The sequence below is a fragment of the Etheostoma spectabile genome, chromosome 23, assembly GCF_008692095.1.
Source record: "Etheostoma spectabile isolate EspeVRDwgs_2016 chromosome 23, UIUC_Espe_1.0, whole genome shotgun sequence".
Lineage (NCBI taxonomy): Eukaryota > Metazoa > Chordata > Actinopteri > Perciformes > Percidae > Etheostoma > Etheostoma spectabile.
In genome coordinates, this window is record NC_045755.1 from 23457365 (window position 1) to 23476050 (window position 18686).

Genomic DNA, 18686 nt, shown 5'->3' on the forward strand with positions numbered 1-18686 from the left:
TATATGATTTTGTGTGGAAAAACCGCACTCACTATCTGAGAAAGTCTGTTTTATGAATGAGTACAGTAAAGGTGGCCTCAGTTTTCTAGATTTTACTAGCTTGAATAACACCTTCAAAACTAATTGGATTAAACGTTACTTAAATTGTCCAACTTCCTTGTGGAATTTTATTCCCTATTATGTCTTCTCCTCAGTAGGTGGTCTCGAATTTTTGTTGGTATGCACCTATAATATTGACAAAATTCCTCTTAAACTTTCTTCATTTCATAAACAAATGTTGCTGGCTTGGTCTTTGATTTACAAGCATAATTTCAGTCCTCACAGGTTTTATATTTAAAACCACAGATACATTTTTAAAAAAACAAATCCATTTTCTTTCAACAGTGGGTCGACAACAACATATTGCTTGTATCTCAGTTACTCAACCAACGTGGTCAGCTTTTTAATTATGTTGAGTTTATTCATCACTATGGCATTCCTGTCTCTCTGAAGGACTTCTCTATTGTTCTTGATGCAATACCGCCAGCTGTGATCGCACTCTTTAAAGGTTTTAATGGAGTCGATGTTCACCCCACAATGTTAAATGTGAAAGATACAATTGCTGGAAAGATCTGTTTTTCACTACAGGCTAAAAGCAAGGATAAGGCAACTCGTCAACTCTTTCTACACGACGTTAGGAGTGCACCTGCTGCTTCATCGTACTGGTCTTCACATGTTGAAGAGATTTGTTGGGAAAAGGTTTGGCTATTGCCGCACAAGTTTTTCTTAACCAACAAAGTTAAAGAGATATCCTTTAAAATGCTTCACAGATTCTACCCAACTAACCATTATCTGCAGAAAATGAAAAAAAACATTAATATCAGCTGTACTTTTTGTGGAGAGCTAAATGAAACACTGGTTCACTTATTTTGGTCTTGCCAGTACACCAAGAAACTTTGGAGCAGGTTATCACATTTTATTGCTGATCATATTTACCCTCATTTTACATTACACTGGGAAAATGTATTGTTTGGATTCACTCAACATAATGGAAAGCTTTATTCTGAGTATTACACAATAAATCTAATTATTATTTTAACCAAATTTTATCTGCATAAATCGAAGGTTTTGAAAAAGAAGCCAAGCTTTTTTGAGCTGGCTCTTAATCTTAAACAATACATTGCCTCCATTTCCACCTGTACGAACAAGAAATCTGTCAGATCATATGACCTCTGTAAGCTTTACACAATATTTGTATGAAGTGGTTTGCTTATTTTATTTTATTTTTTTTCTTTATTTTTTTTTCTTTAGTAACCCCCTGGCTCTTTTAGAACATAGACTTCTGAGATGTACAGGAAATGGTTCTTTCTACTGTATGTCCATATTGTTCAATAAAATTTGAAAAAAAAAAAAAGGTTTTATACACTCTCAGCTTTCATGTAGTCCCACCATGTTTTGATCAGAACATGCAGGGCCTCACAAAGCAGTTCAGTCTTGTAAGTTTGAATTGATATGCACTATAGGGACTCATTTTGACATAAGATACAGTTTTAACAATAAAACAACACGTAGCCTATAAAAAAAAAAAAACTGTTGAACAGATTTGTTTTCATAAATCACATGTGTGAGCGTGCTGGCTCTGGGAGGCGGGGCTTAACTCTGTTATTCATGAGGACTGGCTCCTCAACGGGATTGGCTACAACTGGCCTGATTGGCGTGTTGATAGCCAATGAGAGCTGTTTCTAAGATGGCCGCTCAGAGAGATGACGCAGCGTATTGGCGCTCCACAGTGGGAGCGCTTGCTGGACGTCGGGGGCTGTCCCGGGGTGAAAACTAAACAGAAAAAGGCGGGGATAGTTTGATTGTGTAGGCAGCAACATGAGGAATACAAACACACCCAGCAACACGGTGCAGGCAGAGGAGACGGAACGAGGTCGGCACATGAAGTTAGCAGCGAGTTAGCACGGACTCTACAGGACAATACTCCTAACCTGGATGAATTCTTTACACCTGGGGACACTTCCGGACTACAGGAATATTAATAAACCAGGAAAGGACGGGGGGTGAAGGTTTAGGAGCGCCTACAGGTAGGGAAGAGGCATCATTTTCTCCTTTTCTTCTTCTTTTCTTCAGTAGCATGAGCACTAAGGTAATGAATAATGTTCCAGTAAATGAAGTGAAGGTTGAACTGCAGAGAATGGACCAATCAGACTGGAGAGTCTGTTCCGTTTCATAATGATAGACACTGGCCCAGCAGCACAAGGCTTTGAACGCACCTTTGTTCCTTTGATGTTGATCTGGTGTTATGTGCCTTCTGGTTTTTCCCCCTCCAGGGGCCTACAGCCAGACTAGCTTCACCTCCTCGTTACTTTTCCGTAATATATGTAGGGCTGCACGATTATGGCCCAAATGATTATCATGATTATTTTGATTAATATTGTGATCACGATTATTATCACGATTATTTGTTGATTTTAACTAAAACAAATTTTATTGTCACATAAGGTATTTATAACTCTTTTCACATCCAGATTATGCTACACTCTTCTTATGTTGAAGTTATATGTTGCACATATACAGCTGTTACACAGAAATGAAAATCTGAAATAGCCTAAGATATATTTAAAAAAAAAATGTATCTACTTCACTTGTTTTAAACAATAACTGATTAAAAGAGCTAGGAAAAGGGCGGGGTGCGATGGAAGCTACTCCCAGAGAGACGGCTGACTCATTAGGAATGAATAGGGGGCGATGGACGTACTCACAGAGAGACGACTGACTCATTAGGAATGAATGGGGGGGGGGGGGCGATGGACATACTCACAGAGAGATGGGGGCGAATGGGTCTCACACGCTGTTCCTCTACGAAGACAGGTTTGCCTCTCATGCTTAACAATATACAGCTGCGTTGATAACAATTAAAACTGTGGACAAATGTCAGAAGCGTGACACCGGTGCAGTCGCCGCTCTGTCTCTGTAGCTGGGGAGCCTGTGTTAGTGAATGGGGGGGCAGGGCTTCGCAGAGAGTAAGAGGAGAGAACCAAACACAGGCCCAGCTTTACAGAAGAAATGTTTCATGAAACGCAAAATTAAACTATATCAATATAAACAACATTGCTTCGTTAGTGGAGAGGCAGCGGATGCGACCTGGTGGAAAAATATTACTCACGCCCTAGAGATCTGTAAGCTAACAGACACTAACTAGCCCCCTAGAGCCCTATGAGCTAACAGACACTAACTAGCCCCCTAGAGCCCTATGAGCTAACAGACACTAACTAGCCCCCTAGAACCCTGTAAGCTAACAGACACTAACTAGTACCCTAGAGCCCTGTGAGCTAACAGACACTAACTAGCACCCTAGAGCCCTATGAGCTAACAGACACTAACTAGCCCCCTAGAGCCCTATGAGCTAACAGACACTAACTAGCCCCCTAGAACCCTGTAAGCTAACAGACACTAACTAGTACCCTAGAGCCCTGTGCACTAACAGACACTAACTAGCCCCCTAGAACCCTGTAAGCTAACAGACACTAACTTGCACCCTAGAGCACTGTGCGCTAACAGACACTAACTAGCGCCCTAGAGCTCGGTACGCTAACAGACACTAACTAGCACCCTAAAGTAGGGTGACCAGACGTCCTGGTTTCTGGGGACAGTCCCCAGTTTTGGTGACCTGTCCCCGGAAAGGCCCCCGGTTTTCACTGTCACTGACAGACCCGAAATTGGAATGAAAGAAAGAAAGAAACCAGTGACCAAACGTAGCCGATAGTCGCACCCCTTCCCCTGCAGGCTCAAGACTAAAGATTACAACACTCTGAGGTAGGGCTGCACAATTAATCCAATTTTTATCGCGATCACGATTTTGACTTCCCACGATCAAATTTGCGTGATCGAGCGTTTTTTTTTTTTTTTAAAGCGTCATTTCATAGAACGCTCCGGGTTTTTTGCAAAGCCCATTTACCGCTCCGTTAACCTGTCTGATCATGAGCCAGTCAGAGTAGTTCCCTGCACCGTGCAGCTTAGTTTCTAGATGTAGACAGTCACAGAGGACAGAGTAACTGGAGGAAAACTCAACAGATAGCAGTCGGTTATACGTCGGTCTTAAGGTTTACCAGTTTACCAGTAAACGCAACATTTTGCAACAGCGGTAACCGGTGCTAGTTAGCGTCTGTTAGCTGTTAGCTCCTCTAAGACGCACCGGTGCTAATGTCCTCGCATCCGCTGCAATGCTGTTTATATGGATATGGTTTGATTTTGCGTTACGTGACCCATATCTTCTGTAAAGCCGTGCCTGTGTTGAATCTCTCCTCTTACTCTCTTTCCTCTCCGCGCCGGCCACACAGCGCCGGTCCACACTTCTGACATTTGTCCACAGTTTAAATTTTTTATTGACACAGCTGTATATTGTTAAGTATGAGGGGCAAACCTGTATTTGTAGCAGTGTTTCCATGGTGACTCTGCTATCACGGCCGCCACGGCGAAGTACACAGAACAAGTTATTGAATGCAACTAACTTCAGTTGGTAGAGTAACAGCGTGTGAGACGGAGCCGCTGGACCTGGGCCAGAGATGTGACCCATGGCCAGAATATCATAGTTAATAAAAATGCAGCGCAGTGAAGATACAGACATTTCATACACACAACGTGTGTGTCCGCCATTCAAGCCGTGCTGGACCCGTTCATAATGAGTCAGCCGTCTCTCTGTGAGTAGCGTCCATCACACTCCCTCTCGCAGTTATAAACAGCCTACATGACAATAAAATTTGTTTTGGTTAAAATCAACAAATAATCGTGAGAATAATCGCGATCAAAATTTTGATCAAAATAATCGTGATTATCATTTTGGCCATAATCGTGCAGCCCTACTCTGAGGTATAAGAAGTAGCAGCAGGGGTGATTCTAGGATCAGACCTGACATGAAATGTTATCATGTTTACAGCTAGTCTCATTTTGTTTGAAAATACTTTGAACGTCAACAAGAAGTAATGTCACCCAACATTGCTTGGAGCACCTTTAAAATGGACAAAATGTTCTTACAGGGTGGCATGCCCATGGACCCTCCTGGGTGGGCTTGTGCCCCAATGCAGCTTTAGGTCTTGTGATGCCCCTGGGGCTGTGTCCCCGTTTAAACTTTTACAAAGATAAAAACATAACCTGTTTTGGAGGTATTTACGCTTCTGAGCTGAAAATGTCCCCGGACTCCTATGGATTGGTCCCCTCATCAGCCCTTGCATTTTCTCCATTCTAACAGAAGATTTTAATCTAGTAAAACATTAGACAACAACACTAGAATTAACTCACAACTCCCATTAGTTCTTCTAACCCTTGAATCATTTTCTCTGCATGTCCCCCCCCCCTTGAGCCTACCAAAAGCACCTTTAGCAGACGGCAAGATGGCGACCAGAGCAGGAAAGAAGTGCAAGAAAGAGGAGGAGGAGGAGGAGGAGGAGCAGCAGTCTGCAACAGCAGTGAAAGAGGAAGAGGAGGAGTATGTGGTGGAGAAGGTTTTGGACCGCAGAGTGGTGAAGGGAAGAGTAGAGTTTCTGCTGAAATGGAAGGGGTTCTCAGAGTAAGTATGAGTCTAGAATAATAATAGTTGGTGTTCTTGGTCCTGAGATATATAATATATTTACATATTGCAAATAAGTGTCAGCATGGTATCATGCCTCTAAAGTTGAAGGTTTGGTATTTTGACACTATGTTGCAGACCCACAAAGAACCTTACATGATGGCAATAGAAAAAAGGAATAATAGGAATGATAATTAGAGTGAGAATGGATTGTCTAAAAACAAAGTGTGAGGAGATGTTCTTCTGTCTGCACTCACCTTTCCAGTGAGGATAACACATGGGAGCCACAAGACAACCTGGACCTGGACCTTACCACCGAGTACATGCAGAAACACGAGGAGACGGAGGAGAAGAAGAAGAAGAAGAAGGGGGGCAAGAGGAAAGGTGTCAGGGAGGAGGAGGTGAGTGAAGGAAAGAGGGTACTCCAGACTGAAGAGTCCCAGAAATCTAATCTCAATATTAATGAATGCACACAGAGGGTTTCACAAATGTCTTTTAGGATTTATATATTATACCGTAATTCCTCAAAGAAAAATTAGTAGTCACTAAACTGCGGCCCTCTGATAGTGGCCGGGGGGGCAACACGGATAAATAAAGGCCGGGAAAAATCAGTGTGGATAATCTCCTCGGTGTCTTTCATATAATGTGCAATCATGTTTACCGTAACGTACATTTCTACCAATTTAACTCCACAGATTCCACAATATATACACACTTTGCTTTTCTGGATTATGGTTTTCATGTAAAGTATTTTTTGTGATCAAATTTTTATTTTTGATCTAATTAAGTAACAAAGAGTGCCAACCAATCCCCTGAGTCGGAGAGGCTGATGACCCCTACAGATACTAGATCAAGTTCAACTGGGAGTCAAACACTCCCACAAAGAAAAGTTTCCAGCACTACCAATCCCAGACCATCCCCCCGTTGTTCCCGCCTGGCTCAAGGCCGGCAACAAAAAGGCCACGCAGATATTTCAACCCAAACTTTATTAACACACACACACTCAGCGTAACCATGGCAATGCAGCAGTGGAACTAAGACACAGACATGCTGTAAACGATGCTTCTGGTTTTACTTAGCTCGCTCCACCATGGCGCCTTACTAACTCACTCACTCAGTCTGTTGATCTACAAACGCGGATCAATGGACATGCATGTAATGTTGGGGGGGGGGGTGTATGAGGCCACCCCCATTTCCACCAATCATTACACCTTTGTGTGCAAACCCTTTACATACAGTTGTGTTCAGAATAACCACAGTGTTTTTAAAGAAGTGAATAATGCTCCAAATCCTTAAAATAGCTTTTAATTCCATAATACCAATGCATTGGGAACACTGCCCATTCATTTCCAAATCAAAACATGACAAACATTGATCAAGTCTGTGTTCTACCTTTACAGGAAGTGAAGAAAAAGGAATATTAGCAGTATTGGCATTTTTCTTTAAAAACTTAAATGTTTACTTTATAAACTGAAAATGGGTCAGGGTTTGAATCCCTGCACTAATATTTAGTTGCATAACCATTATTTCTGAGATCTGCTTCATATCTGTGTTGCATGGAGTCACCTGTGAACAGGTATTCCAGCCCAGGACCATTGAACTACATCCCATAATTCCTCTGAATTACTGGGTTTGGACTCAGAAACAGCATTTATGATGTCACCCTACAAGTGTTCTCTGGGATTGAGGTCCGGAGGTTGGGCTGGCCCCTCCATAACATCAATCTGGTTCTTCTGGAACCAAGACTTTGCTCCATCCTGTTGTCTTTGGGTTTTTGTCTTGTTGAAAGACCCGTATCAAAGGCCTTTCCTCTTCAGCATAAGGCAACATGACCTCTTCAAGTATTCTGATGTATTGGAACTGATCCATGATCCCTGGTATGTGATAAACAGGCCCAACACCACAGTATGAGCAACATCCCATAACCACCTCGCTTTACTGTCTTCACAGTGGACTGGGGCTTGATTTCAGTGCAGGGGGATCGGAGGACAAACTGTCTGAGTTTTAGTGTGAAATGCACTATAACCAGCATGCACAACATATGCTTCCTTCCTTTCTTGAATATGTATATATACAGTATATAGATTAAATTTGGGCCATAACTGACACCTGTTTCTTCACAGAATCAATCAACTCACTAATTGAACACAACACTGCTATTATTTTGAACATGCTCCTTTCAATTACAGATTCAATTCCACAGAATGAGCAGCATGCATGTCATGACTATTGGTTTTCTAGGACTCTACAACACTTACTAGTAAATGACTTGCCATGTAGAAATATCACTTTTACCAAAAAATAATTTGAGTTTAGTGATGCTATTATTGTGAACACAACTGTACATCAAAGCTAGTTTTATTCCAGAGCACACAGAAAGCTCTGCTGAGCATCAGAAATGCTTGAGGAAATGTAGCTTGTGTGGACAATACCACATTACACTACCATATTATTTACTTACATAATACTGCTGGCTATACACGTTTGATTTAGCAAAACGACAACCTAAAACAAAAGGTCAAAGGTCAACTGGTGCCCCTCATTGCTAATGCCTATCTGGGACAATGGTTCCAATTTACTTTACTGGAGTAGAGCTGTTCCAGCAACATGAAGACAACACGGTAACACCTACAGATACCAGTGAAAGCTAAAAATCTGTGGGAAAATGTTACATTTACAACTTTCCCGGCACTAAAAATCCCAGATGATCCCCCAATTGTTACCGGCAGGCTAAAGGCTGGCAACAAAATGGAGGCCACACATAAATTGATTAAAAGTAGTTTATTTATCACAAACTAACCAACACTGGATGTTATATTTCCCATAATGCAACTACATAATAGTGATGTAGGCAGATAATTAAGAAAGGTAATGTGTCAGTCAAATAATGTTCCATAGACATGCTCTAAATGTTGTTTCTAATTTAAGATAAAGCTCTACAGCATGGCACCTCACTACCTCACTCTCTTGGTTTTTCTTTGTTGATAGAAACGGAGAGGAAGAGGAGTCAAACGTCACCGCTGTCAGCTCTGTGACAAATGTGGAGCAGCTTTTACATTACAGAGTGCCCTGAAAAGGCATCAACGCATTCACACTGGAGAGAAACCGTACAGCTGTGATCAATGTGGGGCCGCTTTCACACTACAGAGTTCCCTAAAAACACATCAACGCATTCACACTGGAGAGAAACTGTACAGCTGTGAACAGTGTGGGGAAACTTTTGCTCGTGGTGATGCCCTTAAATCTCACCAGCGTATTCACACTGGAGAGAAACCTCACAGCTGTGAACAATGTGGGGAAACTTTTGCTCGTGGTGATGCCCTTAAATCTCACCAGCGTATTCACACTGGAGAGAAGCCGTACAGCTGTGAACAATGTGGGGAAACATTTTCTCATAGTGGTAACCTTAAATCTCACCAGCGCATTCACACTGGAGAGAAGCCGCACTGGTGTGAAGAATGTGGGAAAATGTTTTCTCGGCGTGATCACCTTAAAAAACACCAGCTTATTCACACTGGAGAGAAGTCGCACTGGTGTGAACAATGTGGGAAAACGTTTTCTCGGCGTGATCATCTTAAAAAACACCAGCGGATTCACAACGGAGAGAAGCCGTACTGGTGTGAACAATGTGGGGAAACGTTTTCTCAGAGTAGTAACCTTAAAAGACACCAGCGCATTCACACTGCCTCGTTGTGAACATGTTTCAGAGCCAAGCTGTTTCCTCCTCCTCATGCCCTGATAGTTGTGTTGTTATATTCTGATCTTCTCTCCACATTGAAGGCTGACCAGCAGTAACTTTATCTTCTGATCAACATGCAGAGGTGGGTAGAGTAGCCAAAAATTGTACTCAAGTAAAAGTACTGTTACTTCAGAATAATATGACTCAAGTAAAAGTAAAAGTAGTCATCCAAATAATTACTTGAGTAAAAGTAAAAAAGTACTTGATGAAAAAACTACTCAAGTAGTGAGTAACTGTTGAGTAACGTCTGATTTATTTCTTAACACAAGCATTAATCAGACCGACAAAGATACAAAATAATTACCTTTAGGCAAATTATAGTTCATCCAATCAATAAAATAAATTTAAATTAATTTATTAATTACAAAATAGCTTACTTGAGAGACTTGTCACATCAAATTTGGATGGATACTGCAGGTGTAAAACATACTTTATGTAACCTAAAAGACAAACATCCACCTCTCCACAGCAAAAACTAAAACCACCGCTACGTCTCCTCAGGTTAGATGTTGAGTTGTTGAACGCTAACATGTCCGTTTGTTTTGGTCGACACAGAAGACGCCGCATAACGTTTGATTCTGACGTCTTTGCTTTGCTACGACTGTAAAGTTAACCTGTCCCGCTGCTGAAACAAGTACGTGACTGCACAACGACGTGTGATTGGTTAAGCACAGTCACGTGGTAGCGCCTTCAGCGGAAGACTCTCTCTCTCTCTCTCTGTCAAAATAAAACATTAAAATGAGACGTACGCTGGGGTAAAAACAATGAAGCGTAGTAACGAGTAACGAGCTCATTGTAGCCTAATGTAGCGGAGTAAGAGTACAGTTTATTTTTCACTAATCTACTCAAGTAAAAGTATTGTGATTTAAAACTACTCCTAGAAGTACAATCTTTTCAAAAACTTACTCAAGTAAATGTAACCCGTTACTACCCACCTCTGACAACATGTATGTTATTGTGGATCAGCTGGACTGTTTTCTGCCTGTCCTCAGAACTCTTTACCACTACTGGTACCCACCGTGGGAAGGAGAAGGCCCAAAGGCGAAACATTAAGACATTTAAAGATGTTTTGGTTGGAGAAGGTAGACATGTCTGAAACTTTTTTTATTTTGTAAAAACTTTCTTCTCATCTCTAGAAACATACACAATTTTTTTGGCTGACAGGAAGTCAGTATAATTTTCATTTTAGGAATACATTTTTGTCACCCTTATATATTTCTAAACTCCCAAAAGTTGGTAAAAACTATAACCTTTGAGCATTGTCAGTTTAATAAGTGCAAATTTAATATTTGTGTAAACTGGTCCTCTTATTACCAACATATTGGTAATTGGACATGTTTAATTGTACGCTCTCAAGTTATTGTTGTTTTGTAGTTTAACATCATGTTTTCCTACTTTGTGGAATTTCATTTAATAATCTTTGTCTGACATTTCATATTTTCTGTGACTGAATGTGGTTTTAAATCTGTTGAGGTCTGTTCGGACTGAAAGTAAAGACACTGATGATGTCATACAAAATCAGAAAATAGAAAGCAAAAAGCTGATCTATTCATCTGACTTGTAAAATGATTGAATTGTTTTAAATGTTTTGCAATGTGGAACAATAAAATACAAAATAAAAGAAATTAAACAAGGTCTATGGCTGACTTGATTTGGTGGATTTATCCTTCCTGCCGTTTCTGTGTTCTCCTTGTTAAGAGAACGTTTCCATCCAGTAAAAGTGCTGAAAGATTCAGATTATTATTCTAAGTGTGTGACAACATTATGGGATGGATCCCTACAGAGATAGAACTTTTAGTTTAACCAGGCTCCCTGTTAATAATCACTACTTTTAGCGTGTATAGAGCACCATATCTCCACCAGACTCCATGTAAATAATCACTACTTTTAGCGTGTATAGAGCACCATATCTCCACCAGACTCCATGTAAATAATCACTACTTTTAGCGTGTATTGAGCACCATATCTCCACCAGACTCCATGTAAATAATCACTTCTAAATCACTCTTCTAAAACAAAAGACATTTTAGTAACTATTTGACATTGATATCTTTGGTCAATATATAATGCATCCCCCCACCCTTTGATTGTTTCCTATTGATGAGTGACAGTTCATATCCCTCATCTCCACCAACTCCTGTTGTTTATATAGGACAGCTGATGACATGTAAGGGAAGAGAGATGGTGAATGACATGCAGCTAACGCCCTCTTCACCAACTGAGCTACCCGGGCAATCCACACCCACATATTCTGGGACTGCTCCGTGATACAGACACACTGGAAAGACATTAAAGAGGAAATGGACAACATATTCCTCTGGACCGTTTATTTTTCTTACTGGAGAAAACACCTGAAAACTTGCTGTTACATATTTTGTTAATGATTGCAAGAAACATGATCACAATAATGGGATAAAGTCTAGCCGCCCTATACATGAAATCAAACAGGTCCGTACAATGAAAAATGTTATTGCTTTTAACAGTTTAAAGTACCTTTGTTCATAAGAAGATGGACCCCTGTCATTTGAGCCTTGATTTAGAATAATTTAAACATACTGTGATATGCAATGGTTTATTTACCCTGATTCCATGTAGTCAATATATATGTTGAATGACGTTCAACCACAAGATGACACTTATTTCTTATTTTCTATTTTTAATTTAAAGGTCCTATGAAATGCTGCTGTTATATAGGCCTTAGTGGTCCCCTGTCATTTGAGCCTTGATTTAGAATAATAATTAAACATACTGTGATATGCAATGGTTTATTTACCCTGCTTCTATGTAGTCAATAAACACTCATCTGAAGGATTATTAGGAACACCTATACCATTTCTCATTAATGCAATCTTCTAATCAACCAATCACATGGCAGTTGCTTCAATGCATTTAGGGGTGTGGTCCTGGTCAAGACAATCTCCTGAACTCCAAACTGAATGTCAGACTGGGAAAGAAAGGTGATTTAAGCAATTTTGAGCGTGGCATGGTTGTTGGTGCCGGACGGGCCGGTCTGAGTATTTCACAATCTGCTCAGTTACTGGGATTTTCACGCACAACCATTTCTAGGGTTTACAAAAAATGGTGTGAAAAGGGAAAAACATCCAGTCTAAGGGAGTCCTGTTAACCGAAACCGATAGTGATAGCCCAAAGATAAGCCAAGTGGCCTTATGTCTATTAGAAGGTACAGTTCTGCAAACCAGGTACATATTAATCTTTACGGTCATTGGTATGCAGGTCACTTGATGTAATACAAGCATACGTCGCAAACATTACCTATTTACAATAACCACGCAACAATCTCTGTTAACTATGTGTCTGTTTATTTAGTTTCAAAGTGTAACACAGGTTAAACATGAGTCATTTTAACCACACCCTCGATCTTGTTCTGGTGTATGGTGTTGAAATTGAACATTTAATAGTGTTCCCACAGAATCCCTTTCTATCTGACCACTGTTTGATAACTTTTGAGTTTATACTGCTGAACTACACGCCATTAGGCAAAACCTTCTATGCAAGATGTCTATCTGATAGTGCTGTAGTTAAATTTAAGGATGCGATTCCGTTAGCATTTAATTCATTACCAAGTCACAAAGTAACGGAGGACTCCTATGCTAATTTCAGTCCCTTCTAAATCGATCATTTTGTTGATAGTGCAGCAGGCTCGCTGCGAACGACACTCGACTCTGTTGCCCCTCTAAAAAAGAAGATAATAAAACAAAGACGGTTAGCTCCATGGTATAACACTGAAACTCGCAAATTAAAGCAAATATTGCGGAAACTTGAGAAGATTTGGCGTTCCACCAAAATGGAAAATTCACGTTTAATCTGACATTATAGTCTTAAAACGTATAGGAAGGCCCTCCGTAATGCCAGAGCAGCGTACTACTCGTCATTGATAGAGGAAAATAGGAACAACCCCAGGTTTCTTTTCAGCACTGTAGCCAGGCTAACAGAAGGTCACACCTCTACTGAGTATTCCCATAGCTCTTTGTAGTAACGACTTTATGAGGTTCTTCAATGATAAAATGATAACTATTAGAAGCAAAATTTACCAAGACCTGCCTTATCTCTAAACTCAGGAACCTTAGAAACAGCTGTAAAACCAGATACATGTTTTGACTGCTTTGCTTCACTTGATCTTTATTAATTTAATTCAATTATTTCTTCATCTAAGCCATCAACCTGCCTCTTGGATCCCATCCCGACTTGGCTACTTAAAGAAGTTTTACCATTAGTCAACACTTCGCTACTGAATATAACCAATTTGTCTTTATTAACAGGCTATGTACCACAGCACTTTAAAGTTGCTGTAATTAAACCTCTTCTGAAAAAAGGCCAACCTTGATCCCGATGTTTTAGCCAACTACAGTGGTGTGAAAAAGTGTTTGCCCCCTTCCTCATTTCCTGTTCCTTTGCATGTTTGTCACACTTAAGTGTTTCGGAACATCAAACCAATTTAAACAATAGTCAAGGACAACACAAGTAAACACAAAATGCAATTTGTAAATGAAGGTGTTTATTATTAAAGGTGAAAAAAAATCCTAACCATCATGGCCCTGTGTGAAAAAGTGATTGCCCCCTAAACCTAATAACTGGTTGGGCCACCCTTAGCAGCAACAACTGCAACTAAGCGTTTGCGATAACGTGCAATGAGGCTTTTACAGCGTCCTGGAGGAATTTTGAGACAAGCTTTGATGTTCTTTTTGCTCAGCAGTGGTTTTCTCCTTGGAACTCTGCCATGCAGGCCATTTTTGCCCAGTCTTTTCCTGATGGTGGAGGCATGAACGCTGACCTTAACTGAGGCAAGTGAGGCCTGCAGTTCTTTGGACGTTGTTGTGGGGTCTTTTGTGACCTCTTGGATGAGTCGTCGCTGCGCTCTTGGGGTAATTTTGGGCGGCCGGCCACTCCTGGGAAGGTTCACCACTGTTCCATGTCTTCGCCATTTGTGGATAATGGCTCTCACTGTGGTTCGCTGGATTCCCAAAGCTTTGGAAATGGCTTTATAACCCTTTCCAGACTGATAGATCTCAATTACTTTCTTTCTCAATTGTTCCTAAATTTCTTTGGGTCTCGGCATGATGTGTAGCTTTTAAGGATCTTCTGGTGGACCTTACTGTGTCAAGCAGCTCCTATTTAAGTGATGCCTTGATTGTGAACAGGTGTGGCAATAATCAGGCCTAGGTGTGGCTAGAGAAATTGAACTCAGGTGTGGACAACCACAGTTATAGTATGTTTTAACAAGGGGGGCAATCACTTTTTCACACAGGGCCATGATGGTTTGGATTTTTTTTCACCTTTAATAATAAACACCTTAATTTACAAATTGCATTTTGTGTTTACTTGTGTTGTCCTTGACTATTGTTTAAATTGATTTGATGTTCCGAAACACTTAAATGTGACAAACATGCAAAGGAACAGGAAATGAGGAAGGGGGCAAACACTTTTTCACACCACTGTATAGACCAATATCTAACCTTCCATTTCTCTCTTAAGATTCTTGAGAAAGCAGTCGCCAAACAGCTGTGCGACTTTCTGCATAGCAACAGCTTGTTTGAGGTTTTTCAGTCAGGATTTAGAGTTAATCATAGCACAGAGACAGCACTTGTGAAAATGACTAATGACCTCCTAATTGCATCAGACAAAGGACTTATCTCTGTACTTGTGTTATTAGATCTTAGTGCTGAAAAAACACAAGTTAGCGGTGATTAAATGTTTGGTTAGCTCTAAGCCACAACTTTACCTGGCTCTTAAAGCATTATATATGCTTTCTTTAGGCAATATTATTAGGAAACACTCCACAAACATTCATTGTTATGCAGATGATACTCAATTACATCTATCGATCAAGCCGGATGAAACTAATCAGTTAGCTAAACTTCAAATGTGCCTTCAGGATATTAAAACCTGGATGACCTGTAATTTTCTAATGTTAAACTCAGATAAAACTTAAGTTATTGTTCTGGGGCCCAAGCACCTCTGTGACGCATTATCCAAAGAGATAGTTACTCTGGATGGCATCACCCTGGCCTCCAGCACCACTGTGAGGAATCTTTTCACCTACGTGATATTGCAAAAATGAACATTTGTATATATATAACATGTATTATGTTCCCAATGTATAAGTGTTACAACAAGTATCAGCACTGTAGTTTCCATTTTAAACTTGACATTCCATTAAGTTTACTTTTCAGCAGGTGGAAACCTTACATCCCAGACACTTGCAGCAACAGATGCTTTGCTAAACATTCACAGACTGGAAATAGACTTACTGCTGATACAAATGATGAGATTTAGCAGAGGATGGTTTCCACCCATCAACCTCTGGGTTATGGGCCCAGCACGCTTCCGCTGTGCCACTCTGCTCTGCTGTTTAGGCTCAGGGGATGGAAATTCTGTGATTCACATTTTGAGGGAAGGTGGCAACAAAGGTTCTAACAGCTTACAGGTGGCAAAGTTTTACATTTTGTAGACCTTGCAACTTGCGTATCACTCTGCTCAGCCTCCCTGGTCTACTCCAAGGTGGTGGAAAGGAAGCTTCAGCCAATCCTCCGCCAAGTTGCCTCCTATGTTTTTAGTATGCATAAAGGGGATGTTTCATCATTAATCTCGACAACAGAAAAACATGCCAATATGTACAATCGGGGGCACACGGTGGCCCATTACAAAAGGCAAGAGCCTAAAAAGGTCCCACTATTGAGAAGCAGATCCAGTAATACCAACATGCTGCAGTCTTTCTGATAACTGTACTGGTTTGTTTACCTTGTCATTTGGAACAATGCACAGTTTTTGTAGTTCTTCATTTATTTATTTCTCTTGTAGTTATATGTTTCTCTGTATGAGCTTTGCCAATAACTAGCTTCATAACAAGTAAAATTACACCCTCTAACAAATTGTGCATTATGTCCACATGTAATAGTGAAATAAGCTTAATGGGCATGAATGAGTCCAATGTGCTGAATTAGTTTCATCAAGGTGTATGTCCTCCTGGAGCATTTGGAGCACTGGTATGGACGAGGCATGGTGGAGTCAGTAGAGGAGTTTTATTTGCCTAGTGACAGTTATTGGCAGAGGTTGGGCATTTAAATAAAAACGTACCTCTGAATCTCTGGGCTTCGACGTCGGTCACTGATATGCCTACTTCTGATATTTTTTGAAGGACCTGCTCGGTTGAAAGCCCTGTGAGAACCATGAGTAACCGCGCTACGACTTCTTCTCCACCGACAGCCAGAAGAAAGAAAGACAGCGAACTGGACGTTATTTTAAGTTGAGATCAAGCAGCCAATCAGGGCTGGCTCTGCATGTTTGACACATCCTTCCACCAATCAAAGTAGTGAGTTGGCAGTCTCTGTTCCCGCTCTGCAGTAATTTGATAATGGATAATGTGGGCTATGCAATGCAAAAATGTTTCTGATGAAACACACTGTAACAGTGAGAATCAGACATTTGTGTGTTTGTGTAATTTTTCATTTACATAATCACTATTTTACCATCATTTCATTATAATTGTATTATAAGGATTTAACTTCAGCAAATTGACTTACAAAACTTTTTTTTTCCCTTTATTTCAAGGCTACTCAAATAGAGTGATAATTTAAAATCAACCTTAAATAATTAAGGTATCATTAAAAGCTTTAAACAACTTTTACAAAAAACTAACACCTTTAGAAGAGATCTGATGTTTAAGAGTCCACATTTAATTTCTTTTGCACTAGGCGTTTTAATTGTTATGAGGTTTTTTCATGGACAGCTCGTCTTCTGTTTTTTACCTTTGATTTAAGTAATTTCAATGGTTGGGGGGCAGACACGGTGGGATTTTGACTAGGTGACTCCAGGAATGGAGGAGCAGAGAAGTGTGTTATGTTTTTCCACTGCTGGTAACCGCTCGCCTCGACTTGCCTTTACTCGACACGACTCATTCTTCGTCCGTTTTCCATTACACATTGAGTAACGCCTCAGCGTGGCTGGTCACCATAGCTACGCGTGATGATGTAATTTTCAACGTGACTCACAACAGCACGTCGGCTACTCGCCACAGCCAGAAGAAATGTTTTGTTTCAAAAGAAACTGAAGGAGGCAACAAAAATCGCCGCTAAAAAAAACAGGAGTTTGGGAATCCCGACAGAGTTCAGACGTCAACATGACAATTGTTCGCCGACACAAAAGGGTAAGTTACGTTTCCTGGTAACGTTAGCTAACATTTGCATGTGTTCAGCGTCAGTCAGTATTTACCATACGCCATATAACTAAAATTAACTTTAGCAACCATGATTACACACCAAAATATGTCTGCTGTGTACCGTTTGCGTTTCAGAGCGTTAACGCTTTGCAAAATCGCCGCCGCAGACCGTCTGGTGGGCATTCGATGTCCGACTGAAATCTCTGGTTCTGACCTGCTGGGCTTCGTATAATCTTTATGAGAGGCATGGAGAGGCTTATGATGCATCTGGGCCAGTAGAGCCGGAGGGCACTGGCACAGGGTGCAAAGGAAGAAGACCGGGAAGTACGGGGTGGTTTGATGCGCTACTTGAAAAGCTAAATAAAATGTTTGATATGTTTTCTTGTTTTTTTAAAGTATCAGTGTACAATATTGGAAACAACATAAAGCCCCTAATAGCCCTTAATATTGAACGGTTGAAAAGTGAGAATAGTGCAGAGAGTAGATAATCTGTCGGTGTCCGGCTAGATTTATTTTTTAAATGTCAGTTTGTTTCGGACACACACTCCACACTCTGGTCTGCTTAAAACGCAGTGATCCGACCAACCAGCAGTCTGCAGGTTTCCACGTCACCTTTTGGTATCGCCTCAGCTCGCTTGGAACCTCGACTGAGGTAGTACTAAAAAAAGTACCTGGTGGCAGGTCCCAGGGACTTTTTTTGTAATGGAAAACCAAAAAAGGCGAGTCGAGTAGATACCACGCAGTGGAAAAGCACCATTAGACTGCGACTCTGTGTAGGGTTTCTGGATTGTGTTTGGAATTTTGTATGTGCTACATTAAAAAAAAAAAAAAAAAAAAAAAAAAAAAAAAGGTCTGCATATTAAGGAGTAACACAAACTGTCCTTCATTAGAGAAGGATAAGTAAAAAGAAAATGAAATCATGAATGTGTTGGTCTGACCAGTCTGCCATTAATATCATCACGGAATATTGCTATACTAATATTGTCACTTAATCTTCGGAGCACATCCCATATCAATCTGAAGCTGCGCTGCTCATCTTTACTTTACAGAGAGTGTAGACACTGACTCAACTCGTAGGTCATATTTACTTGTCTGGGTAGTTGAAATAAAAAAAATCCTGCCTCAATGCAGAGTTCCTAGAATTGTGGTTGCAGAGTGGAGCTGCAGTCTCGTCTCCATTTAGCGGCCACGTGTATGACGCACAAGCTGAGCTCTACAGCGCA

The 18686-nt window shown here is 40.6% G+C and overlaps 2 protein-coding genes and 1 pseudogene across 2 annotated transcripts in view; 1 reads left to right on the forward strand and 2 right to left on the reverse strand.

Moving 5' to 3' along the window:
• Positions 1–18686, reverse strand: part of LOC116672880 (NACHT, LRR and PYD domains-containing protein 12) — a 769761-nt gene that overhangs the window by 672677 nt on the left and 78398 nt on the right. The gene's annotated exons all lie outside the window — the stretch shown is intronic.
• LOC116672882 (zinc finger protein 271-like) overlaps positions 1–18686 on the reverse strand; it is a 643109-nt pseudogene that overhangs the window by 582404 nt on the left and 42019 nt on the right.
• On the forward strand, positions 1697–9226 carry LOC116672893 (zinc finger protein 239; the record flags this gene model as incomplete). Its single annotated transcript, XM_032504879.1, has 4 exons — positions 1697–2066; positions 5353–5548; positions 5814–5949; positions 8537–9226. Coding segments are annotated over exons 2-4 (1002 nt in total), but the record flags the coding sequence as incomplete, so codon positions are not given.